The 27675-nt window shown below is 38.2% G+C and overlaps 2 protein-coding genes across 2 annotated transcripts; both read left to right on the top strand.

Moving 5' to 3' along the window:
- The first annotated feature begins 2939 nt into the window (after window positions 1-2939).
- Window positions 2940-12102, top strand: si:ch211-202p1.5 (uncharacterized protein LOC103909337 homolog). The gene is made up of 4 exons (XM_062437774.1): window positions 2940-2994; window positions 5131-5293; window positions 11785-11904; window positions 12003-12102. The coding sequence occupies exons 1-4, from the start codon at window positions 2940-2942 to the stop codon at window positions 12100-12102; spliced, it is 438 nt and encodes a 145-aa protein (XP_062293758.1).
- A 7640-nt stretch (window positions 12103-19742) lies between these two features.
- On the top strand, window positions 19743-27379 carry LOC133997700 (uncharacterized). The gene is made up of 9 exons (XM_062437390.1): window positions 19743-19983; window positions 21344-21661; window positions 21785-21840; window positions 22000-22049; window positions 22195-22384; window positions 23148-23329; window positions 23444-23556; window positions 24233-24392; window positions 25904-27379. The coding sequence occupies exons 1-9, from the start codon at window positions 19855-19857 to the stop codon at window positions 26488-26490; spliced, it is 1785 nt and encodes a 594-aa protein (XP_062293374.1). The 5' UTR covers window positions 19743-19854; the 3' UTR covers window positions 26491-27379.
- Window positions 27380-27675: the final 296 nt, after the last annotated feature.

The raw sequence follows: 27675 nt of genomic DNA, 5'->3' as shown, positions 1-27675 counted from the left end.
ACAAAAAATATTTGAGAGTGATTATAAGGCGGGTAAAATGTTCTCAGATTTAAACAAATGGAGAATAAGTCCTTGATTCCTGCCATTCATGATTCTAATATTTGAGCCTAATCAAGGAATTAAACATAACACAACATAAACTAAAAATTATACAAGCCTGAATGCAAATACAACTCAAAATGTAGCTGTTTTTGCTAATAATAAAAGACACTTGTAGAAGAGAGAATATTTAGAAATCTGTCTCAGAGATCAAGGCTGGACTTTTGCACCACTAACCAGAATATTTTACCTTATTTATTCCTATATTTTTACTCTAATTTCTATGTTTGTTGTGTTTGATCTATGTTATTGCCCTTGTGGCTAAGAAATTTCCCCCCGGAGATTAAATAAAGAACCTACATGAGTCAAGATGTAAGTGTCTGGTAAAACACCATTGGAGGACAGTTATACAAGTTTTATAAATGCTTTCAAGATGCATTTCCTCCCTTTATTATGTAATGATGTTATTGTCAAGAAGTAAAAATGACGAAGTCTTCAATGGGATTTCCTTGTCCGTTATTGTTAAATCTTCTGATATGTTATGAAAGAGGGAACTGTGGTTGCATGTTGTAAACAGTCACACAAGTAAAAGCTGTTTTGTCTTGTGAGGCGACTGATTGATCGTACCTCTGTCTTCATGTAACATTACATCATTTTTCAGTGTTATCACCTTTTAGATGAGCTATAGCAAAACTGTTGAGATGATGGATTTTTGATGTTTTACTTCTGTCATCAACATTTGGTTTAATTCAGGCAAAAATAATCCAACATTTGCTTTTGGTAGGAGACAGAATGTAACTTTACAACCAAGGTCCGACTACTTTCTCTTATTGTTCTGAGAGCAGACAATAAGCTAAATAATAGTAATCATAAGTGAATAATAGCCATAGTGAATCTCAAAGTACCACATGTTACAGTGTTAATAGTAATAAGGGTAAAGATAGAAAGCCTTCCTGAATAGAAAGGTTCTTAGGCCTCTTTTTAAGCGTCTCCACAAGCATGGTGCAGCGGAGCAGCAGGCTCGACCCCCCATGGTGCAGAGCGTAGTACTGAAGGCCTGGAGGAGTGAGCTGCTGGCAGATGTGAAGGTGCGGGTGAAGCTTTGTGTTATGATCTGTTGCTGTAGATAGGGAGGCACATGTCCGTTGATGGATTTTGTTTGTGGGTAGCAGGAATTTGTAGTCAATCCTGAAGGAGACAGGGAGCCAGAGCAATGAAAACAGAATCTGTGTTATGTGTTCTCTCATCAGGATCCTGGCAGCGCTGTTCTGGAGCTCTTGGATGCTCCTGCCAGAGATCTCTTCAGAGAGCACATTGCAGTAGTCCAGTCTTGAGGAGATGAAGGCATTGGATTTGCATAAGAGGTTGCTTGTCAGGAAAAAGTAAACCTCAATTAATCTTGCACTTCACATTCACACATCACCTACGTATTTAACTTCTGTCATGTAACAGAAAGGCGGTCTTGTATAAGAGGAGCTTAAGGCATTTGAACAAACAAATCCTGTTGTTGTAGAACTGACAGAATTTTCCTAAAACAATGTCAGCTATCGTTAAATCTGAGTACATGAAACTGGGGACATGATTTTAAATTTTAATGTTGAAAATTGCTCCTAAACAATCTTTTTCCCCCTACTCAGTGTGAGCATTTTAACCTGCAACCTTTGCTGCTTGTCGTGACTCCTCAGAATATTGCATGAGCGCGTTTTTGTACATGTGTGTGTTTTCTCGGTGGATATATGATGACCGTGGATGAGAGGCGCAACATCTCCCCTCCAAATTGATTTGAACCCGTATCATTCTCCACAGCAGCAGCACAAATCACCTCAGTTCTGCCCAGTTTGACTTGGCAGTGCTGAAACATGCAAACCATGAGGAGGGCTGTTTGCTTTCTGTGTATCCATGCTGCGAGGCAAACTCCAGACAACCCTGACCCTCTGGTCGAAAACCTTCACCTTTTAAAAGTCCATCCAATCTGGAGAATAAGATTTATTATTTCATTATTGATCAAAATTGATGTAATATCCCTAAAATATTAATATTCTTATATATACAAGTGCTTAGCACAGACCCAAGTTGTATAAAAAGGACCAGATGTGCTGTAATTATTTTCTTGCTAAAAGAGAACAATTTTATTGGTCTTTGGACAGAAGTGCAGCTTTTCTGACATTCTTGCTTCAACAAACGCCCCCATTCATCAGGCCTCATTGTCCACATGTGAGGTGATAAAAAATGAAGATTACTGTGATGTTGACCCTCAGTGAGGTCACACAGGTCAGGCTCAGTTTAATTTTGCTGAACACACTTTTACGTGTTTTTTTATTTGTTCCTAATACATCTAATTTCACTTACTGTCTGTATATTTTGTTTTTGAAAAGCATGACAGAATAAACATTGTCATAATCAATTTTAACGTCATAGTTGTAATACGAAAAATAGAAAGAATGTAAAAGTAAGTGTAAGGTTTTAATGATAAAATGTGTTTTATAAAATGCGATTTCAATAATGCTTTAAGTCTGGAAAGTTGTTGCAAGTTATCTGAATCTAACAATCTTGGTATGTAACAAATGGTAGTAAAGAAATAAATAAAGATACAAAAATGTCTATAAAGATTATAAAGAAAATGCAAATCTTAACAAAAATATATTCATTAAAAAAAACAATATGATAAAACTTAGAAAATCGTAGAATGATAAAGTTGCAAAATACAAAAAAATGCAAAGAATGTATATGTGTATCTTCATTTAACTCAGGTTTTGATGGTAAAAAAAAAAAAGTGCTGAAGTGTCTGGCATAGATAAGACAAACTTAAAGTCTGCCATTTGAAGTCACGGTGAACACAGGGCTGAGCAGAACAGCACTTACATTATTCTCTCTCATTATCTTTTTATGAGCGAGTCATGATGTGTTTCTGTCTGGCAGCAGAAGTGCTGACAGATCTGAAACACACAGGTGCAGGTGAACAAAACTACTTCACAGCCTCCTTCTGTGCAAAAGTATATTTAAAAGTTTATCTGAAGTTAATATGAGGCTTCAGCCGTCCAAATGAGTCAAATCAAGTAGATATCTTTCAACGTTACAGTGATTTTAGTGCAGAAGGATTTTGGCCTCCATCACTTTAGATTGAAAGCACATTTGAAGGAGATCTTTTAATAGTCAGTATGAACATGAGGAATGATAACATATGGTAAATGTACAAAGTAGCACAAAAAGTATACTTTAAGCATACATCATACAAAATGGCCCATTACGGAATAACGTAGAGTATATTATTGGATTATGATTACTGATGAATTAGTGTGTACAACACGTTACTGTTGTAGCTAAAGGTAAGGCTGTTTTTTTATATACTGCAAGGTAGCTTGTGAATTCACCCCCAAGGATCAATAAAGTTTTATTTGATCCTTACCAATAATAATAATACATCCTTTTTTTATTTGTATCTTAAGTATCTTAAATTATTATTATTATAATAAATGTAGTGGATTATAAAGTCCCAATATATTAATCTGAAAAGAAGTAACAAAAAACTGGAAATACTGAAATACCAATACATAAAGATTGTGCTGGAGTGCAGTACTGCAGTAAATGTTAGTTGTTACTTTCCTCCTTAGATTGTAACCAGTGTGACCTCATTATTAGCGCTGCAACAGGGAGGAGGTCAGGATGAGTCAGCAAAGTGTGAGACTGACTTGCCTTTGGTTTCAGAATCACACTCTTTTCTGTAAACTTCCCCTTATGTGTTTTTTTAAACCGAAACAATGATCCTTTTTTCTCACGTTAAGCCTGCATTGACTGATACTTGTCCACCAGTTTCCAGCAGAAACAAGTAGTGAACACGTTTATATGTTGAATTTACAGTTGCATATTTTCCCATCCAGCTGCAACACTATCATTTATTTGAAGTTGTGTTCCTGTTCGCCTGCTGAATGTAAGTCCAATAATTACTCTCTTCCAACTCTGTTTTTCTCAGCTCCTGGGGGAAATATCTGGCTCTTTTAGCTGCTAAATGCTCCACTATGTTCACCAGCTAGTCTACAGCTAACTGTGTCTGTTTGCTGTTTGGTGCTGAGCGGGTATTGTACGGTGGTGGTTTAGAGTTTTTCTCTGAAAACAGCTGCCTGCTGTGGTCCAAAGCAATACTATGAAAACGCTGAGAGTGAATCAAAACAGTAAAGTTGCAGCCAGACAGCTGAACAATGAGCTGAAACTCACTACTAAGCTCCATAAGGCTGAGAGGAGCTGCAGAGTCACTAATAATTCTATTTACTTTAAAGTCCACCTGAAATTAAATGGGTTTTCTACTACTGTCAATTACTAAATCACTTCATGTGTTCTCCTTTGACAAAAATTCTGAAATTAATATTTTAACTTCTTTGGTTTTGTGATGGTGCCCCCAAGGTTTTCATGATTTTGATTCAATATTGTTCCAGCATTGGAGTCCTTATTTCCATACAGCAAATTAAATCTTGCATAAAGTGATAATGTGTGGTTCTATCATAGGCAGTGCAGATGGTTACACTGAGCCTGATTGCATCCTGCTACAAAATACAAGAGTCAGACTCTGAACAAGAACCCACATTAGCTTTGCTGCAAAAGTCTCTTTCTTATCTAACAAACATGAACACATCTTGTCCTGTATGCTTATTTAATGAGCAACCAAATAAACATTCACCAAGGAAAAGTGCCCCACTAATGTCAGTTAGCAGGCTAGACAGCTAATTAGCTGCTCAGCTGCAGCACATCAAACAGCATGTTAACATACCTGCAGATGCCACTTTGGATCTATTAGATGCTGTTTTGGTCATTGTTCTTTAAAATCCCTGTTAGTGACTGACTAGCTTGTTTACTTTGTCTCAGTTCAAATGGTAAAACACTGCTAGTGTCAATCAAACTCAGACACAAACACACACCTCCAGCCAGGTGCGATATGCCCACAGATGGCTATCCACTCCTTTGTTGTTAAGGTTGTTACTAAGGTTCACATTGTCCACTCTCATATTTCAAATCTGATTCTGCTCCAACATGTAAAGCTGCTTCCCAAACAATAAAGATCAGTCTAAATTAACACCTTTTCTCACTTGTGTTTTCCAGCCTCTACCTTCTCTGTTATGGGCCCCACGGCAGAGGAGGGCCCCACAGCGCAGCTCACACATAAGGCCCACCGGCGGGAGAAACGCTGCTCATGTGAGAACCAGAAAGACAAGGAGTGTATTTTCTTCTGCCACATTGGCATCGTCTGGGTCAACACCCCGAGGTGAGTCTGTCGACAGTGAGGCGGGGGAGAGGAATATTAAACATTTTCAAACGTTTGTTTTCACAGAAACAGAGCGCTGCGATCAATCGTAGTGTTAAAACAACAGAGATAAGATGCAATCTATAATGTGCGATAGGGATAAGAAGCTCAGAGGGCTGACTGCAACAGTAGCTGGAGATTTGTGAGGGAGGATGGGAGGTTTTCACACTCAGCTGCTTCAGTCCAAAACTAAGATAAACCTCCAGTTTTCTGGCAGGTCAGCAGTTTTCAGAATAGAATAAAGGATACAGGCCGGCCGGCCGGCACAATTGAATTATCCTGTTATCCCTTTTTTTCACCATATAAATGACAGAGAGATTAAAAAGTTTGACTTGGAAGAAGGAAAAACTGATAATGAAATATTCAAAACAGAAGCAAAGCTAAATGTTTTATCCAACAAAAACTGGATTAAATTACCTTTAATCAATTTGAAACTGTTGAATTTTGGTAATGGGATGACTGGGATTTGGATAATGAATTGTGCCTTTAAGCAATTTATATTGTAAATGACAGCTTTATAAGTATGAAATCCAACATTTCTCAAGTGAAATATCTGAGTAGAAATGTGCCAATAGGTCCTACAATGTTTCTCACTACACATGCTTAGTTTTCTTGTTAGTGTCGGTTGGATATATACAGGTATATACCGTAGCCAATATATATTATTCTACCCTATTTTACTCTCCATTACTTACATACTAAGAGTCACATACTGTATGTGTCTTTTGTTTTCAAAGAAAATCTAATAAATTTTGTTCTGTGTTTGGCTTAACCTGGTCTCTGAGAAAATTGTTGAAAATAAATCAAGAGGGTGTGGTTGGCTTCAGAGTGAGCTTGTCTCCTCCACAATACAGTCTGTGCTTTATGTTGTGGGAGCACGTCTTAATGTCTTGAATTATAGACTTCTTAACTTCAGCTGTGCATCATATAACAGCAGCAAGAGTCAAAGACATGCTAACGGCTCTGTGAGGGTGAATGTAGGGACAGAGTTGCACACAAAGTTCTTGGACAGAGATCAGTGAGGCAGTGGGACTCAGCCTGGAGTAGGCTATAGCCAGCTTTCCATCCAAATGTAAATGCACATTTTTAACCTTATTTCCTTATTTCTATCCACTCCTGTTGTGTGAATACTGGGAGATAAACAATTGGTGGCACTAATTATCCAGTCAGTGCCAATTATACTTTTGTAGAAGAAGACACAAGAAGCCATTGAGTATCTGGCCTTCTTGTGGTCTCTGAATGGGACACTAGAGGAGGTGCAGCTTGGCAAGTTCTGCTGGGCAGATAATGGAGAAACTTAGTGATTAAGAGGAACAGCCATCCTGATCTGATCTGTGTTGTTATTGAACTTCTGTGCCTGCCATGAATTGGCCATAATACACACCATGTTTGAGCATAAGGTTGTTCATAAGTGCAACTGGTACGAGAAAGTCTTAGAACATAGATTGATGATCGACTTTGTAGAAGTGGCATCATGCATGTGTTGGACACTCGAGGTAAAGAAGGGAGTAGGGCTGATCACCACCCGATGGTGAGTTGGATCAGGTGGCAGGGGAGGCTGCTATACAGACCTGGGAGGTAGTAAGTGTGGACTGGTAACTGGTGGAGGCTCCTGTCAGTGAAGTCTTCATATCCCACCTCTGAGGAATTTATCCTGCATCCCAGAGGAGGTTAGGTGCATCGATTTCTAGTAGGCTATGTTCAAGACCTTAGTTGTCAAGGTGGATACTCAGAGTTGTGGCTTGAAAGTCGTCTGTCTGTCAGGTGGCAATCCGAGAACCTGCTGTTGGACACCATCAAGTGGCCATAGGGTCTTCTGAAGCAGCAGATGGGTACTAATGGGCCAAAAAGGGCGGCAGCTCTGGTGGTTGCTGAAGCAGAAATCAGATTGTTGGTGTTTGAGGAGCTCAAGGAGGCGATTGGAGAAGGACTTCTGATTGGCCTAAAAGAAGTTCTGGCAAACTCAGGTGTCAGGCGACTCAGGAAGGAACATTTGGCTTCAACACACCAAGACCTCTCGCAGGCACCAAGGTGGTTTGTAGCTGAATGTGAAGCGGCTGTGATGAGTCAGCACCTCCAAATCAGACGCCAAGGTGCTCTGCAGGAAAAAGGTGGACTGCTCCCTCTGGTTTGAGATAGAGTTGTTTCCTCAGTCTTGTTGACGAGTTGGGGTAAGATGAAGTGTGGGGTCGAGAGGCAGACCAGTCCAGCATCAGCTGTAATGAGAGCGTTGTACCAGACCGTTGTGGTGAAGAAGGAGCTGAGTCAGAAGGCATAGCTCTCAATTTACCAGTTAGTCAATTTTCCGGCCCTCACCTATGGTCATGAGTTTTGGGTAATGACGGAAAGAATGAGATCATGGAAACAAGAAGCCCTAGAGATAGGGTGAAGAGCTCAGAGATCCAGAGGGGGCTCAAAGTAGAACTGCTGCTCCTTTGTGTCAAAAGGAGCCAGCTGAGGTTGTTTGAGCATCTGGTTAAGATGCTTCCCTCTGGAGGTGTTCCAGGCTTATCCAACTGGTAGACCCCTGGGCACGCCTTGGGATCCCCCAGGAGGGGCTGGAGGGCATGGAGTGAAAGATGTCTGGGTTCCCTTACTCCATCTGATGGAGGGATGGAACTACTTTTATGCCTCAGTTTTCGATTTTTGCCTTTTCACCCCGCCTTGGAGTGTATCCATTTAAGACAGTTTGTTGGACAATACATTTTCTTTTTTAAGAGTATGTTTTGGATGTTTTTTGCCTTTTATTTGAGAGTAGCTGGCAGAGAGGCCGACAGGAAATGGGGAGAGAGAGAAAGGGGAATGACATACAAAAAAGTAACCTTGTTGGACTTGAACAAGAGATGTTGCAATGATGTGACAGTAACCACTTGGCTACCAGGGTGCTCCAAGGACAAGACATTTTTAACTTGCGGTCTAGTGGCAGGAAGTTCAGAAACTTTCAATGATGATGAAACCCTCCAATGTCATCATGTCTTTCTTATGAACTGGATGACGTTTAAATCAATGGAATTCCAAATATAGAAATGACAAAACATACATTAACTCTCATTGACTCTTAAATTTATCTCTGCATTATTTCATCAGCATAGAAACCGTCTTCTTCAAATTTTAAATCTCTTCGGCTCAAATAAGAACCAGACTTGTCTTAGCAATTGGCAGCAATTAACTTGATTTTAGTTCAATATGCATAGCCAATGAGTGAGTAGTCAGATGTGGTGGAGGTAGTAAGAAAGAGCGCCTTTGCTAATGAAGGATAATTTCTGCCATGTTTCCTCTTTCTGTTTCTAAATAGCCTGTTTTAACCCTTTAACACAAACCCACTGAAGGGACCACAAAGAGCCTGAAATCACTGTGGTCAGACCCTCAAAACAGTAAAATCCTCACAGCTTGCTCTCATTTCTGTATCTAGACACATTTCATAAGCTCAGATCATAACCACTGCTGTCATCACTGGTTTTACTGAACGTCTGAGGATTTTATTCCAATTGTAAAATGGATTTTGTAGTTTTATCTTTCTTTTGAATATGTTGTAGGATACTGTACTCTAGGTGTCTCCATGTCATGCCAATAAGTCACATTCGAAATTAATTAACTTGAGAGGCAGAAAAAAAGAGGTGTCACCAAAATAGCTTCCAGAGAAGAGACAAAAACAGCTCATGTAGTGGTGGGACCCTCTCACTAAGTCTTACTAAGGCTGTTAGTTTAGTCTAAACATAGCAACGCGGTAAAAAGCAATCTTCCTGCCTTCATCATAAAGACGTTTTTAAACAGCAGTGGCGGTGACTAACTACACCACTAAATCCTGAGGGCCACACAGAGCTCCTGACGGGTGTTTTTTTTCTGCAGCACCTCCTGGAAGTGTAAAAATACACTTTTGTTTCAGATATGTCAACTAGTGGGACATTCATTTTTTTAAATGTAAGGATCCAAATATTGTTTTTAAGATATATTTTTAAGATTTCACAAGGTATCTTGATTTTCATCCATTTTTTATAATTACACAGAATCACAATAAGATGGGTAATTGACACAAAACAATCATCACGCGCACTCACAGACACAATAATTAAAACACATATTTTATGGATGGATTCAAAGGTCTGGACCCATACAAACTTTAATTGGACTATTCAATCTTTTTTAGAATAGAAATCTCCTTTGCTGTGTTGGGGTTGTCTGCATCACAAAGGTTTTCACCGAAAAAAGTGGCAAGATTCCAGTGCAAAGATAAAGATAAAGCTTGTGATTTTCTATATTTTTCCTATTGTCAACAAAGCTGGAAGGTAGTTCCATGTAAGGGAACACTGTCCTCTCCAGAAACTGCAAACATGTTCACTGTTACTAGTCTTTGGAGCTATTTCTAAACAAACTAACATGACCAAAACGTAATTTATGACAGCGAGACTATTTGATATTGTCATAGTCTGAGTTGAAAATGTGTCACCTATCTGCACCTAAAGGTATAAGCGAGGGCACGCTCGAAGATAAGGTAGAAATCCTGCTGTCATATCCTCCTCCAGGCTGCATCCCACTTACCCAAGCTCTCTGCAAGAACTTTGTCTTTTGTGTATCTTTGTAGTCTCAACACAAGGAATCTTACAAATTTAAACCAAAGAGCACACTTTCAGACACTCTCTCCTTGAGGTCATGCATGCTGTCATACTCAGTTGTTCACACAGAAAGTGACAGAAGGAGTCATAGTGTGGAGAAAGAAAGAAGAGTGCCTGAGAGAGAGGTTCAATTCAATTCAGGTTTCTCAGCTCATAACACCTGGAAAATCATGGCGTCAAGTGGGCACTACTGTCAGATGTATAGCAGATGAGGTTTATGAAGCTGTTTGAGAATAACAACGTGCAGGTAATGCATGTTATGAGTCCAACATTCATGCAGGACCTGACCTACAGTGAATATTCAGTCATTTAAACAGTAACTGCAGCCCCCATCTGACCTCTACCATGCTTCTGTTTTTATGTGCAGATGTGAAAAAAGAATAAATTGAATGTAATCCAGGGTTTTGCAGAAATGTCTGATATAACAGGGTTGCACTTAACCCATCCACAGTATGGAACACAGCTTTAAGTAGATTTAAGTAAAGCGGAGTGAGTCCAGTGGAACCATAACTCATTCAGCTACAGTTCACATAGCTCAGGTCACTTAGATTTATTAATTCTTTATGGAACCTAAGTAAAAACAATAGGTAAAACGGAGAACTCAGATGTTTGACACATGAGTTCAGACATATAGAAAATGAAGTCAACGGGCTATAAAAACAACATAAACCTTAATAAAGTGTGAGAAGAAAAATAAATGATAAAGCAGCTAGGAGTGATGATGAAGGACAATGAAGAGCAGAGGAGGGCTGGGAGATGAAAAGGTCACATTTAATTGCCGGTCACATAAAGTGGGAATGGGAGCCAGATGTGGTGTCATTTGAAGAAGAAAAATTTCACAAAGCCTTATAAAAAGATTTGCCACAACTGGTGTGAAATTTAAAGTTTGTCACAGAAATTCATATATGTGATTCAAATTATGTGATTCACAAATAATAAAGAAAAAATCTGAGTTGTATAGCCTTGTTTTGATGTCATGCTGTTAATCTGCTGGCATCGACAATAGCAGTTCTCTAGTTAACCCCGCCACTAATCCAGAGGTGGACCCCCCTCCAACCTGCAGCCGGCTGCTGGCTGGCTGGGAGCCGTCACAGAGGTCACACTGGCACCAGATGGATCAGTAGCATGATGAGTCAGTGCATCTACACTGCAGTTAAAGAAAGTCGTCTGGTTGTTTGCAAAGAGTCTGCAGAAGCAATGAATCATAAAAACATGATGATGTGCTAATGTGTGTTTAATTTAACACAAAAAGAGAGAATATATTTTTAGCTTTAGTCACTTTAGCACATTCATGTTCTCCAGAAGACATATCGTAAATTAATAAAAGAGGCTGTATGAATTTATTCACAGTGGACATGACTTCAACATGTGTTGCAACAGAAAATCATAAATCCATCTCTAAATTTGTGTGTTAAGTAACGTCGAACTAGTTTCAAATTAGTGATTTTTAAAATGAGGTAACACCATTAAACAACAACAAATCTTATCAAGCAAACACTTTAGTAATTGGTTTCTAGGATACATCTGTAATGCCATCCAATGAGCTAGAAGTGACCGACCGGCCCTTCCAGCTGCTGTCAATCAAAAACAGGCACCAACATGTCCCTCTAGCAGCTGTCAATCAAACACAAAAACTGACACACACCCCAAAAAAGGAGCATTTCTGATTTTTCCCCAAAGAACTAATTTTTAAAAAACATATTGACATTATTTGTGAATGCAAAAATGTTGGGCTTGAAGCCGATGCTGACACTCTCAATCAGATTTAATAGTGAGGATGTGAGAGGGAATTTTGTGCATATTTTGTCACTGACTTTGGTTTTGTGTTTTATCTTGCAGCCATCTGGTTCCTTATGGATTTGGTTCAGTGCGACTCAGGAGGGAGCTCAGTCGCTGCCTCTGCGCTAACAGACAGGATGCCGAGTGTATGAACTTCTGCTCCATCCGGACACAAACAGAGTAAGGGCACACACTCAAAAATCTAAATTAATTCACATACTCTCAGAGAGGAAACGGAGACTAATGAAACACTTCTATGTTGTTTTTTTGTTCCTCAGAGGGGAAAACGCTTTGGTGAAGAGGAAGACTGACAAGAAGAGATTCAAAGCTGCATTCTGGGAAAAGCGGAGCCGACATGCACTCAAACATCAGACCTGAATTTATTTTTTACATCAGAAAAAAACAAAGCAAAAATGGACCCTTTTGCTAGTCTGGCTGCCCTGATGGCAGTTTGGAAATATAGTGTGTGTGTGTGTGTGTGTGTGTGTGTGTGTGTGTGTGTGTGTGTGTGTGTGTGTGTGTGTGTGTGTGTGTGTGTGTGTGTGTGTGTGTGTGAGTGAGTGTGAGTGAGTGTGAGTGAGTGTGTGTTTATGTGAATTGAAGTGATGGTGAAGTATTTGGATAGGAGTGCTGACCGCTGACCAGCTCATCTTTTTAAAACTGGCTGGTGTCTTTATCCAAAACAGGATAAAGAGGAATTCACTGTCCTGCTCAGACACTTAAAACATTTTTCAGAGGAAGAGTTGAAGCTATGACCATTTTTCAGAGGAAGGATGATCTCAGCTGCTTTATAGCTCTGAGGAACAGGAAACATTTAAATTGAGGCTGATCACAGAAGTTATATAGCCTTGGGGAGGAAGGTGCAGAAATTTTACAATTCTACTTTTTTTTTCTGTGAAGTGTCTGCTTTTAATCCAAACTCGGCAAAGCTCTGGCTGAAAACCTCACATCTCCAAAATGACATCATGTTTTCAGACAGTGGCAGCCTTTAGGAGGACCATCATACTTTTAAGTTTGCACAAGTTAGAGTTAAAGGTTTTTAAACCCTAAAAAACATACAGTACAAAACTGACCAAACAGAGGAGCATTTGCAGAGTCATGAAACGTATAGAGGTGATCACAGCAACCAATTACTAACAGTGTTATAATTTATTTTCTTTTTTTAGTAGTCACAGAGATTTAAAATAGTCATAATTTTAAAAAAAAGTCATAATATTATGAAATAAAGCTGTCATTTTACAAGTTAAATAATATTACAGGATACAGATATGCTATTAAGATATAAGTATATTAATTTTACCATAAAATGTAAAATCTAATTAAATAGTAATATTTCAAAAATAAAGTCATACGACCAGTAAGTTATGATATTATGAAAGTAAATTCATCATGAGGAAAATAAGCTATACTGTATTTCCATGTAGCTGCAGCAATGTGGCATGTTAAGATTAGAGTGGGTAGATTGGTTTATATGTGAGTCTTACAGTTACTGACTGTAACTCTAAACTGACTGTTTATTAGAAGTGAACAATTATTTTATTCACAAGATATTCAACTTTGAACTTTAATTTAAAACATATTTAGACGTTCTTCAAGACAACAGCTTTATCTTAAAATATTGCATTTGCTATGAAATTGCTCCCTGATCTTGAGTTATTAAAGCTTTTTGGGGTTAATTTGGTAAAATTATGTTGAAATCTCAACTTTAAAAAAAAAAAGACAAATATTTTAAAATATAACTTTATCTTGTAAAATTATGACTTCATTCTTGAATAAATATTTTTTATTTACAACTTACACTTGTAACGCTATGACTTTTGTCTCTAAATACTCAACAGTATTCAACAGTATGACTTTATCCTCATAATGTATTGAATTTATTGTAGAAATCTACTCAGTTTTAATTTTTTGACAAAGAATAAGCTAATATGAACTTGGTGTAAAGTACATATTGAGTAGTCCCTGTTTTTAACTAGACTACTAACTTTGTAAATAGATAACTATAGAATAGATAATTATTTTTAAATTCAAGGGAATGTTAATTGTAATGGATCACTCAGCTGAAGTATGTTTCATGCCTCTGTAAGTGTCACAGAGTACTGAAATGTAAAGCTTAATGTGCTGGTACCCACTGAAAATGGTCCTAAAGTATAAGTTATGAACATCATATCAAACCAACCATATACCTTATTTTTCAGTCATTATTATGTATATCACATTTGAACTGGAGTTATGAGGTTTTATAATCAGAGTGGTCTGTAGGTGACGGTCAGACGTCTTATTCTTAAAGCTTTAGAGTCTTTGTCTGAATGTGAATAATAATATATCTGTCTGGGTTTTACAGTTTGTGATGGAAATGTGTTGTAGAATCTGTTTGTGTTCAACAACAACGCAGTAACATGTGAGTCAGACTACAGCAGTCTTTTATTTATACGTGTTAGCACCTTTTACTTATTCCTCTAACATGTCAAAGTATCCCTGAAAATGATGCAAAGAGATGCAGGAAATACAGAAATGTTTATTTACTGTACACTGTAGTATACTCACAGTGTCTAATCTTCCTCTATTGAACGTAACCAGGAGAACATTTAACAACAATACAGCATAAAGTGACCTTTGACCTGCTGACACTGGGCTTCCTCTCACTTTTTTGCAGTCAAAAAATCTTGAGGCCAAAAAAGAAAATAAGAATTTAATGAAACAGAAATAACAGAACATTTATCCTGACTTTCTGCAAATATGCTAACTCAATATAGATTTACATGTACTGCCCATATTTGACAGTAAAATGTAAACATTGTGACACTTTAACAACTCCCAAGAGGCTTAGTCATCGAAGTGGCGTTAAAAACCGTGCATTCCCCAAGGAAAAAAAGAAATTGGTCTTTTCTCGTAATTATAATAAATTATTCTTAATTTCACTCCCTTCAGCATATCAACCTCAAGCAGCCTCACTTTAAGTCACATCACCATTTATTCAGTCTGTTTACATTTGCTTTTTATCCACACAACTACTTTTACACCTCAGACTGCAGGAAACTCTTTTTTTTTTACACTGGTTTCAACTTTTATAAATTTCTAATTTTTCATGCACGAATGAATGAAAATGTGCATAAAAACAGGTAGATGGAAGCACACTTACTGCTTTGTGGCTTTTTCTACCTTTAAAAGTTACACTTAAATGTCACCTGTATAAACAATATAACAAAAAACAACATGGCGATATAACCAGATGCTCATTAGAACAATTGAAGTCATTCATCTCCTCAGTAACTCCAGCTGTTTATCAGCAGCTGACGGTTGATTCATCACCACTTAGAGATGCTGCTCTCCTCCGCGAGGTCAGAGGTCACATCAGGGTTGATAAGTACCAACTATCACTTCAACACGATAAAGATGGGCATGTTGAAGCCCTCTTTTTTTATATTTCACCTTTGTGAGGCCTTGTTTCAACAACTCCAGCAAGTTCTGAGCTCAGCTTCACTTTCTATCAATCTGAGCTGACGTTTCTATTTCATTCATGCTGGTCTCTGTTTTTTGTAACAAGGCACTCCCACCACAACGGGAAACCCCCCCCCCCTTCCCCAAAACAAACGATGAACTTTAACAAAGGCTGTTATCCAAACCTCCTCACGCTGAAACAGACAAGTGGAGTACATAAAAATGGCGCCAAGTGAAACATTTAAAGAGTTTTGTTCCAGGATGAAACTGTAGAACATCTTCGATTACACACACACGAGTTTCTCTCCAAGAATTTCTCCACCTGCTGAGATAAACAATGACTGATATCATGTAATAAAAACACATTATGCAGCATATATGGTGAAAAATAACATTTACTGTAAGATGAATAACATTTCATCATGTTATTAATATGTATGATGAGATCAGCGTTTGTGGAGCAGAACTCACGGTTTCATTTTGTCCTGATGTTCACCTTTAAAAAACAAATCTCCACCTGTAAGAAACAAAACAAAAGCTTTTGTAGGATGTTCTGAACACCAGCCTTTTAAAATGTATAGCATCATATATGTATGTTGATTATTTTATTGCAGGATATTTATTTTGTTAAATATTTTTAATGGCTTAAACACATTAAAAAACAACCATTGAATGCTATCCAAGTGTTGTAAATCCCTTACTTTAATATATAACTCTGATTTTATACAAGTTTGTCTGTGCTGTTTTTATTGTTTCTGTATGTTTTCTAAATGACGTAACGCTGAAATCTTACAAGTGAGGTATATCCAATGGGAACTGCCACTATTTCTGTAATATTGATGAGTATATTGGCTGATATATTCACTGCTTTGGCCTCTGGCTGAGCTTGGACTAACTTGTGCTTCCTCCCAAAAACATTTATGAACATGAGCGATGGGGTGCCGAAGTAAAACCAAAACTTCCAGATTCTGTTCCAGAAGTAAGAAAAACTTACTCTCACATTTCTACAAAGCCCCTAAAGTCCAATTTTTAAAAAATCTTGTGTTGACAAGCTATGGCATTTTGCCGCCTATTTAAAAAAAAAAAGACATTTAGTCGTCTGGCTTCATGTTTTTGGGTATAAATAGTACATAATTACTTAAAGGATAGGTTCACAATTTTAAAAAGTTACATAAAGAAATGATAGCAGCTAGGAGTGTGCATCTCTCCAATATAAGACAATCCAATAGATATCTAGATACGTAGGTACGATCCGATTCAGGGACGTTATATTTTTATTATATGGAACGATCCAGTATGATTCGATGGGACATGATGCAAACGTTCCTTTGACATTATAAATGAAAAAAGGTAAATCCTAGAAATGTGGCATTGCTTACCTTCAAATAAATATATTTTATAAAAGACAAGTATTCTTGTTAGTTTTGACATGTATCAATTCAGAACCATGTCATTGTGTTTATTACTGTAATAAATTGCACTTTGAGAACTTTCCAAAGCCCCTCTGACAATAAAAACAAACTTAATATTCAATCTTCATTATTGGCATAAATTAGACCCCAAAGAAACTAGTAAAGGAGGTGAAAGAAATACAACATTTGGGGAAAGTTCTGTGTAGATTCGATAACATAAGAGAACGATGAGCCTCTGAGGTATAAAATTATAATAACACAGTTTCAAAAGACATACATTGTCTCAACTTTAACGCTGATTGCCAAATCTCTTCCAAACTTTTGATTTCAGACTTGAAGGTGCATTATAAATCATGTCGGTATTGTCAGACATGTTTTTCTTTTCCTCGCAAGCAAAGTGCTATCTTAACGTTACTGTGACGAGTCTCACGAGAGCTTTATGTGAGAGAGAGATAGAGCTGTAGACACTGAGCAGACGGAGCTTTCAGTAGCGTAGCAGCTACATTAAACCGATTCATAACCTTATAATCGGGCCATCGGGCTGGTTCATGGTACATTAAGATCATTCCAAGGGTCTGTGTATTGATGTTCTCGCATCTTTTAAATAAAACAGATTTCCAAGTCATATCAGTTATTTGTTACACCCCTAATAGCAGCAGTATTTCACTTCTTTGTCTCCTTCTTTACACCAAATGATGATTTCTCAAAGCCATCCTTACATGTTTGCACTGAATATGAGAAATATGAGAGTGGACCATAGCAAAAACCTTAGCAACAAAGGCCATAGAAGGCCATATACTATATGAGCATGTGCACCAAGCTGGCATCAGCTTGTCAGGAAGGTAGAAAAAAACATTGCAAACGAAGCTTTTAGATGATGGTAAACCCCTGGATTTTGACTTGCAGGCAACATTTCTACATATGTTCAGCCCAAGTTTGACCCTGTTTAACATTTAACATCAGAACAAGATATAAATAATATAAAATCACAAAAAGTAGTCTTTTCCACCTTTAAGTACATTTTACTTGATAATATTTCCATACTTTTTCTTTACATTTTGACTGCAGAACTTTTTTATATGTCACATTGTTCTCACAGTTTCTCTTTCATCACTGGTAACGACTCTAACTTTGATATTTTTGCAATAAATCAGTAACATTATCTCTCAAACACCAAAGTGCCGCTGAGCAGCTGCACATAAAATGTTCATTTACGGGGAGTACACACACTTCATACTGATGATTAATTATGTAAGATAAATGATGATGATAGAGTTTGATGATTTGTGATAATTAAGTGGACGTTTGGCTCGAGTCTGTGGTTCAGCAGAGCGTTTAATGACTTAGTGGATTTACTCTGAGGGAAAATATTTCCAACACAAGCCTCAGATTTGATTCCTGTTATTTAATGAAGCCAACTGAACTTGTAGGAACAGAAATAACCAGCTACCTGCAGCTGGTGTTCATTTCCCCATCGTCTGATTCCTTTACAACACTGCCACCTGGTGGAATATCTGCACCACTGCATGAAGTCTCAGCTCCTACAAGAAGAGTCGGGCATCTCTCCTCAAGCTGTGACACATTGCTGGTGTGGGAATTTGAAAGAACAAGGAAGTAGAGTGATAATCCTTCGAGGGAAAGCTCCAACTGTAAGCAGTGGTTTAATTTCACAGCTGTGGATTTTCACTTAGGAGTAAAAAGATACATTTGTCTTCAGCCGCCACAAAGACGTTTAATCATAAAAGTGATCCGGTGCTTTGTGGGATTTGGTTTCATTCTTTATCTGGAAGCAATTACTTGACTTTATTCATTCATTTATCAGGGACAACACACATAGAATAACATCCATTTGTTGTGCTGTGTGTCAGATTTGGGGGAAAAAGGGTTACGGTTGGGTTAATGTTCCCAACACTGGATTATAGCTTCCTATTATTTATTCAACTGAAGAAATGTTTCAACACAAACAGCAGGAAAATGGTCAACATGAGAAACAGCAACATACTTTATATTATATCTTTATATCAGTACTGTACTTAAGCGCAATTTTGAGGTACTTCTACTTAACTTGAGTATTTATTTATTGTGGGTTTCCTCCATTTTATAGAGGTATTAACAGTCTGTGGTGCTTCATAATGTATCTATACGCTGTGGTAATTCTCCATATAAGGTCTTCTATAATATGAGTATAAATGGTAACATAGTCAGTGGTGGAAAGTAACTAAGTACATTTACTGAAGTACTGTTTCAGGTACACTTTTGAGGTACTTGAACTTCACTTCTCCACTCCTCTACATTTCAGAGGGAAATATTGTACTTTCTACTTCACTACATCTAACTACAGCTGTAGCTACTTTTCAGATGAATATTTGACACTATGGATTATATACATCCATGCATGTGTTTCCAATTGCATTTTTTAGTACATGTTTATGGTAGTTTTTATTAGTTTGGTGTACGTATGCAGTCTCATCTTCTTCCAGGAAAGAGACTTTTCACTTCCAACAACATAACTGATTGAGTTTTGCATTAAATTTGATTTCCCTGTAGTTTATTTATTGATGTTTAGCTTGAATGTATTCAGCTCAATTGTAACTTTGCCGATAATTCAAATTAAGATGAAGTTTTACATTTGTGAGGTAGCTATAGGTTCTATATAAAATGTTTAACACAGTTCAAGCTGTTACACTTTTAATTGTGTTTTGTTTTAGAGTGTTGGATTGAATAAATATGTTATTTGGTCTTTTTGCTAAAGGCAATAAAGAAGGATTTCAGGATTTATTAATTGTATGTTTTAATGTTTCCAATTTTTTACTATTATTGGTCTTATTTTGATTATTTAATTGTATGTTTTTATATTCTTTGTTTCCAATTCTTACTGTTAAATGTTTAGTTTTTATGTAAAGCCCATTGAGTTTCCCCTGCCTTTATAGATATGGGTTTTGGCGTTTATAGGTATAATAATAAGATTTAGCAAATACACATTAGTCTTTTTTTGTGCAATATTTTCCAGGAGAGCAAACTGAATTATTCCAGTGTAAAATAAAACGTTCATTAATAATGTTTTCTGGTCCTGAAAGCACGGAAGTTTTGTTTTTTTCTTCCATAAATTCTTCAAAATTGGACATTTTAGTACATCCGGGTCACATCCACATTTATATCCGGAGTCCCTTCAAACCATAAACACACTGCTCGGTCTGTTATTAATCTCTTATTCTGAATCTTTACCGGGGCTCAGATAATGTCCCGTTAACCCAACAGAGAGCTGCTGTCTGTCAGCATGGTGAAGTGTGTTGTCGCCGGTTGTCCGAACCGGCAGGTGGACGGTACCGGTACCGGAACCGGAGAGATCCTCAGCCGAACACCGAAGAGGTTCTTCAGCTTCCCCACAGACCCGGCTCGGGTTAAGGTACGGAGCTGTGGAAGTTACCCGAGATAAGGTGCTGTTATCTGGGTATCTGACCAGCAGCAGCCCCCCTTATACTACCGGGTCTTTGGTTTTGTTTTGTTTTTGCTGCGACATTTCCCAAACCTATATTTATTTATTAAATGCCTTATTGAGCAATTTTTTACAAACAATAAGGCCTAAAACCCTACATTTAATTATTATGTACTTATTATCCATGTGTATGTGTGTATATAGCTATATGTATGTATGAATATTATTTATTTCCATTTTTTGTTGTTATTATTATTATTTTTTTAGTCATTTATAAACAGTCCTATGTCAGGGAATGTTCTATTGTGTTAAAATGGAAAAATAAACAGTTAAAAAAAACAAAAAACCTACATTTACAAAAACCAACCAATTAGTGCTTTTCTCTTATAAAAGTAAAAATTCTAAGACTTACAATTAAGCACAAGTCTCACCATTTTGTGGAGAGATATCTATTTAATTTGACTCATTTGGACAGCTGAAGCTTCATATTAGCTTCAGATAAACTATTTAATACATTTTATCACAGAAGGAGGACTGTGAATATTGTGCCCCAAATTATGAATTATCAGTATAAACAGGAGGAATGTTTACAGCAAGAAAAACCTGTCTCAATGTTTATTTGGGCTCCTGACTTTTGTTTCAAGACATACTTGAAAATGCATGAACTTGTCCTTTAACTTCTCTACCTCCACTAAAGTGAAGCACACAACTGCTTTTCCTGAGCTTTTCTTGCCTTTTTGTAGTTTTGGTATTTATGAGAAGATATTTCAGGTGCAACGTCACCTCCTTCCAAAGTGAGTAAAGAGGGGGAAAGCTCCAGATAAGCATGTAAACACATAATCACTGTTTTTATTTTCTGTTGGGAAGACACAGATCTCAGTTAAAAGTGATGCTTCTGATCTGATCGGAGTCTTTTCATACAGATTATCTGCCGAATAAATGTTTGTGTCAGACACCTTTGTGAACTAAAATACTGACTTTTAAACCAACAGCAGTACCTAAAAGTTCTGATTCACCTGCACAATGTCTACGTTGTTCGTGGTCATTTTGCATCTCTTCCAGTCTGGGATTTCTTACTGCTGTGTAGGAAGGTTGGGGACCTTTAACATGTCTGTCTTTATAACACAGGCATACTGTATGTTGTCTTCTGATGGATCTCACTTCAGGAGTTTTGGATGCAGACTGTAAAAAAAACCCCACTGTATTGTTGGTTTAAAGTCTTGAGTTTAGTTTTATTTCTCACGTCTGTCTCCATCAGTTATTGTAACCAGAAACCAATAAAACCAGTAAACTCTGATCCAGCAGTCACTCTAATGATGACTTTGTTCAGGTGTGGCTGGCAGCGCTGAGAGAGACGGGCAAACAGGACTCGATCGGAGAGCACTTAATCTGTGAGGACCACTTCCTGCCGGAGGACATCTCCAGCAGCGAGGTCACCAGTGATGCCATCCCCATCATGCCTCCGGACCTGGACGGGTCTCTGGGCCTGAGCAGCAGCTGGAGAGTTGAGTCCTCCGAGGAAGAGGAGCAGTGTGCGACTGGAGGCTGCGATTATGATGATGATGATGATGATGATGATGATGAAGGTGGAGAAGGAGATGCTCCTGCTGCTGCTGCTGAACCGTCAGCACAGGATCTACCACAGCAGGTCTGCAGTTGCTAATGTTAACTCTGTATGTTATCTGTAATCTTGAAATGTTACTTGTCAGTATTCATAATAACATAATAATCATAAACTGTTTTATTTTTCTGCTTTTTCTCTGATTTTCAGGATCAATTTGGAGGTTTTGAGGATCCTCCACCTGAAGAGGACGCTAAGAAAACCAGGTAGTTAATGTTTCTGCAGCTGATTTTAGAATGTTATGTTAAATGTGTAAAAATGCAGCCAGTTAGAGTGTATTCAGCTTTCCTTTTGTAGTTAATGTAGATGTAGATTGCTCTCGCTGCTGAACTCAAAGTGTTATGGTTTGGTCTTTTTCTCTCCAGTCCTCCAAAGAAGATAGAACCGAACCAGTTAAAGAAAGCTACCAAACGATGTGAGTGCTGCTTTCAGGTCACTGTAAAAACTTCTATTAAAAAAAAATCAAAATATTCAGTTTACTGTCATAGAATAAGAAGAAAAACCTGAAAATATTTACATTCGACACATTTTGGCACCTTTTTGTTTAAACATTGTCACAGCCGTTGTGCCTCTGGAGACGCTGACGGTGCGTTTCCTGGAGCTGCTGCAGGCGACTCCCAACAGGTCTGTGGATCTCCTGCAGGCTGCCAAGACCCTGCAGATCCGCAAACACAGACTCATCAACATCACCAACGTCCTGCACGACATCTCCTTCATCCGGATGAAGTCGGCCAACAATATCAAGTGGTCGTGAGTAACGAAAATATGTCTCAGACTGTTGTGTTTTTCACTGTGCATGTCTCCTTTTTCTGTTTTTGTACATCATTTTATAATTATTACTAACACAATGAATCTTTTCTTGATTAGTCACTGATTGCTTGTTTGCTCTATAAAATATCAAAAGTCAGGATGGATCAAAGTGTCCTAAAGTCCAGGGTGACGTCCTACAATGTCGTTTTTTTTCTCACAACCAAGAGTCGGCAATCCAAAGATGTTCAGTTTATTGTCATAGAGGACGAAAGAAACCAGAAAATATTAATATCATTATATTTTGTTTTTGAAGATGCTGGAAACAGAGAATGCATTGATTAATTGATCAAAATAATTGCTGATTCATTTTCTGTTGTCTCTGCTCTACTTTGCTTTTGATTTAATTTTTTTTATGTTTCCATGAAAATCACTTTGTAACTTTGTAAAGAATACAAATAGAGTTGAACATGTTAAAACCATTATCATGATCAAACAGTCGATTAAAGAGGTTTCACTGATTTCATTGTAGTTTTTAAAAAAACTTAGAGTTGTATAAAAGAGTCTGTAACTCCAAAAGAATACATCCTGTACACAAAACAAGCACAACCAGCTTTGATGTAAGTGTGACAGCATAAAGAACATTTTTTACTAAACTTGAATAATAAAAACAGGTATAGTTAATAAGATATGACACCACTGCAGAGATTGTTGCTGTGTTGCATTGTAGTAAACCTGTTGTCTTACCTGTCTGTTGTCTGTGCAGAGCATCGTGGCCCATTTCCAGCTTTCTGTCGGAGTACAACCGGGCGACAGAGCTGGAGAACAAGCAGGAGAACCAGGCTGAGCTGGAGAACCTGGAGCTGGTGGAGGACACGCTGAACGGCCTCATCAAAAGCTGCACCCAGGAGCTCTTCAACATGACTAATGATTTCAAAAACGCTGCATATCCTTTTTAACTTTACAAAAAACAGTCATAAAATACGATTACAAGGAAGTAAAACAAGCCATCAGAAGCAGGTTGGTGTAAATGCTCATGTTTTCTTTAACCTTCCTTTACATTTGCCTACATAACTCATGAAGACATCAAACAGCTTCACATGTTCCAGGAGCAGACGGTGATCGTCATTAAAGCTCCAGAGGAAACAAAACTGGAGGTTTCAGCCGCTGAAGAGGTGAACAGACTGTCAGACCTCAGAAAAACAAGATTTATTTCACTTGAATTTCATCTTTACTCCTCTGTGTTGGTATAAGATGAATCACCACACAAAGGGAAATGTAGATAGATCATTTGTACTGACACAGTTAAGCTGCAATAACACAAGCGATGGTGATACTTAGTCATGTTGTCAAAATAAACACAATTTTCTTCTTACTCAAGTAGAAATCGAATCTGTATCTGGAAGAAATGGTCAAATAACTCAATTCACATGTTCACATACTTTCCAAACACAAAATAGAATAAAATACATGTTTCTAAAATCAAGATCATATCAGTATCTCACTTAATCTCATGAATCTAAGACTGCTTTAAATGTGGCACCAATCTGTGCACATATTAAGAGAAGGGCTTACAGGGTTATTTTTCAGCTCAAGAAAACGCAGAGAAATAATGATTAAAGCTCGGGTGTCAAACATGCGGTCCGTGGGCCAGAACCGGCCCGCCAAAGGGTCCAATCTGGCCCTCTTGATAACTTTGCAAAGTATGAACATTACAGACAATTCCAATTTTTCTGCTGCTTTTCCGCCCTGACCAGAATACAGTTGTCTTAAAAACAATGAATACATATCGTGGTCATATTCAAACCAGTCATATACTGAAGACGATGTTGTTTGTGTGTATTGATGCAGGACAGCATGCAGGTGTATCTGAAGGCGACGAAGAGTCCCATCATGATTGGGACTTGTGAAGTGGGCTCAGACGACACTGTGACTTCTGACCCCGAAGACAAAAGTGGCGTCTTTTCAACACTGGAGGAGAGTCTGATCAGGACGGCTGAGCTGTTCACAGGTAGCAGGTACAAGTTATTCTTACATAAGGGGCTTTTCCACTATACAGATCTAGTACTGCTCGGCTCGACTCGACTTGTTTTTTTGCGTTTCCACCAGGCGGGGAGTTCCAGTCCTCTGAAATGCTGCCAACGCGGAAGTAATTTAAAACTGCATTCTATCAAAAGGCCACCAGGGGGCGACCGTTTTGGTGTCAAAAGGACTTCCGTCTCTATACAAGTCAATGGAGAATTCACCAACTTCTCACTTGATTACTAACCTCAGTAAACATTTTCAAAATGTGTTTATGGTCTCAATCGCTAGTTTAACGCCTTCTTCAATGCAGTATGATGTTCATTTGTGAAATTTTGGCCTCCCTGATTTTATATTTGACGATAAAGCAGGGTATGCATTAGGGCGTGGCTACGTCGTGATTGACAGGTTGATTGGTTCACAGGTTCAGGAGAGCGCCTCTTGCTCCTCCTGATGCCCATATAAGTAGAATCTGTGTTTTTATTTTACCCAGCATGCACCGGAAATTTTCAAGATGGTGCTGCCCAGATCCGAAACTATTCGCTTCCAAGCAGCAGTCCACAAACCAATGGGTGACGTCACGGATGTTACGTCCATTTTATATACAGTCTATGGTTTCCACTAGGGATAGTACCTGGTACCTGGTACTTTTTTAGTACCTGCTCTGGCGAGGTTCCAAGCGAGCCGAGCCGATACTAAATGTGACGTCAACAGACTCCTGGCCACTGATTGGTCAGAAGAGTTGTCGCTGGAAGAGTCATGAGCCGTCCCACACAAGAATCAAACCCGCCATTTTTAAATACCGGCAGTGATTCGGCTCTTTTCTCTTGCTTTGTGTGTGACAAAAGGCACAGGCCGAGCAGCAAGTCCACCACTGCCTCAATGTCCTCCATTGTTTATGTGTTTGTGTCGTATATAAAACAAAGTCCGCAGCCGTGCTATGACGACCCCGCCCACGTTGAGTAGGTACTATGAAGTAATGGAAAAGGTTTTTCCTGGTACAAAACCGAGTCGAACCGAGTAGTGCTAGAACTGTATAGTGGAAAAGCACCAATATATTGTTATTTATATATATATATATATATATTGCACTCAGAAAAATGCCATATGGGCGTAAGGCCTTAAATAAACCAGAAAATATTCACATTTAAGAAGCTGGAATCAGAGATTTTGGACATTTCTTCTTAAAAATGAGTCAAAATGATTAATTACTTATATCTTAACTTTTATCAAAATAATTGGCAAATAATATTATAGTTATTGAATAATTGAGTAATTGTTGCAGTTCTAGTTTTAGTGCAGCTGTTCTCAGGTCTTGTTTTATCTGACCAGCAAACATTCAGTTTACTATCATGTATGACAAAGAAAAGAATAAATTCGTCACAGATTTTTGGCAGATTTGTTTAAAACAATTCAAAAAACTGTCAAAATATTAAAATAATATGAAATCATTTTTTTTCTATCTAATTGCCACAGTTCTATTTTTCATTTTTCTTAAAGTTGAAGATGAAGAGCACACCTCCAGTGGAGAGAGTGAGAGTGAAGCACCAACAACGCTGGAACACGTAGAAACCAGGAAAGTCAGTACAGGCGTCCGAAAGTCTTCTGGCTGGAAGACGCTAAAAGAAGAAGATGATAAAATGGGTCCACGGTGCCAGTCCGTCTATTGCATCTGGTCCGGAGCACGTAAGTGTGGAGAGATACGAGAGCGTGACCGGGAGGCTGTTTTCAAACGCTTCAGGCAGAAGATGAACAATACACAGAGGAAGAAGTATGTGGCTTCATTGGTGGATGTTGCACCTGGGCAGAATCAGGGCCCCATCCTGCTGCGCTTCAGGATGGAGCAGCGCTACCACCTGACAGTGAAAGGACAGAGGATGAGGGTGTGCAAGCCCATGTTTCTGTCCACTCTAGGGGTCTCACACCGCTACGTCGCCGGATGCATGGCTGGAAAACAGCAGGAGAAAACGGAGAATGTGTGTTGGTCCACTGCCCAAGAAGAGCAGGAAGACGTGCTAAAAGCCTCTCTGTGTTCAGATCTTGGTTCATTTGTAGCTTCTACTGAATCTCAGTGGTTTGGAGTTTAGTTTCAGATATCATATATCTTATTTTACTGTTTCTGAGCACCGTCAGCTGTTCCAAAGCTGCATGTTCCTGCTCAACATTTCCTGCTGCTACTTCCACAGACGGACAAAAGCTGCAAATCAGACTGTCAGCTCGACTAAAGACGAACTTTTTTCTGTGTGTAAAAAGGTGATGTCATTTGAGTCAGCATCGGTTGAGGCTTAAGACGACAAGTTTGAAAAGTAAAACAATCTGTTGGGGTGTAGTATTAGAAAGAAGTGTGAAGCCTGCTGCTCATCCCTGCTGGAGGCTAACAGCTTTAAGTTACATTAGCTGCTACTTGTGTCACACGCCATAGTCTCCAGGTGCATTGTGGGTAATGTAGGCGCCAGGTTATGACGAGGGGGAAAAAAAGATATCTGGTTTCACCGTGAGTCTGAAAACATTACATGAGAAAAAAAATCTGTGGACTCACTTAAAGGCAAAACAAAGAAGTTATGGCGTTCAAATGTAAAGTCCCGTTCACACGCACGAATAAAACAAGTTTGTAAGTTTGTAATTGAACTCTTTGGTGGTTTGGACCCTACAGAGAAGTCGCTCTGCTGATAAAAAGTGAATGTAAGAGTGACGACATTTTCAGTTTTAATTTTTGTTCATTATGCACAGCAGACAACTTTAGCTCTGCCAGCTCTGTCTACTAGAAGTTACATTCATACCAAAACAGTTTTAAGTTAAAGTGATTTCTAATAGACGGGGTTTCCTCTGGAGGATTTGTATTAAACATCTGACTGATGTACTTGTAAATATTTGACTTTTCTGTTTCTGTATATAAAATGTTTTTTGTCTTGGTTTGAAAGACCTCTCAAAAAAGATGCTGTTATCAATAAAACAGTTAACTTGTGTAAGATTGAAGGTTGCTGGTTCAAATCCTTGAAGCACTCAGAAACGTCCTGGTTTTTCACACACTGCCAAAGTGTCCTGAAGCAAGACAGTCCAAATGCCGATCCCGCTGTTTGATGATGTCACTTCCTTTCTCCTACAAAACGGTAAAAATTGATACAATTTCTTAAACTTGTGTTTAACATATGTGTCTGTAAGTAATATAATCTGTAAGAAAGGGAAACATTTAGGTAATATTTCACAAATGTAACTTTATATTTAGCCTTTTATGTTTTTGGCTGATGTTTAAATATTGGCGAGGTGTTAAA

Source organism: Scomber scombrus, chromosome 17 (genome assembly GCF_963691925.1).
Source record: "Scomber scombrus chromosome 17, fScoSco1.1, whole genome shotgun sequence".
Taxonomy (NCBI): domain Eukaryota; kingdom Metazoa; phylum Chordata; class Actinopteri; order Scombriformes; family Scombridae; genus Scomber; species Scomber scombrus.
This window is presented reverse-complemented; position numbering and strand designations above follow the sequence as displayed.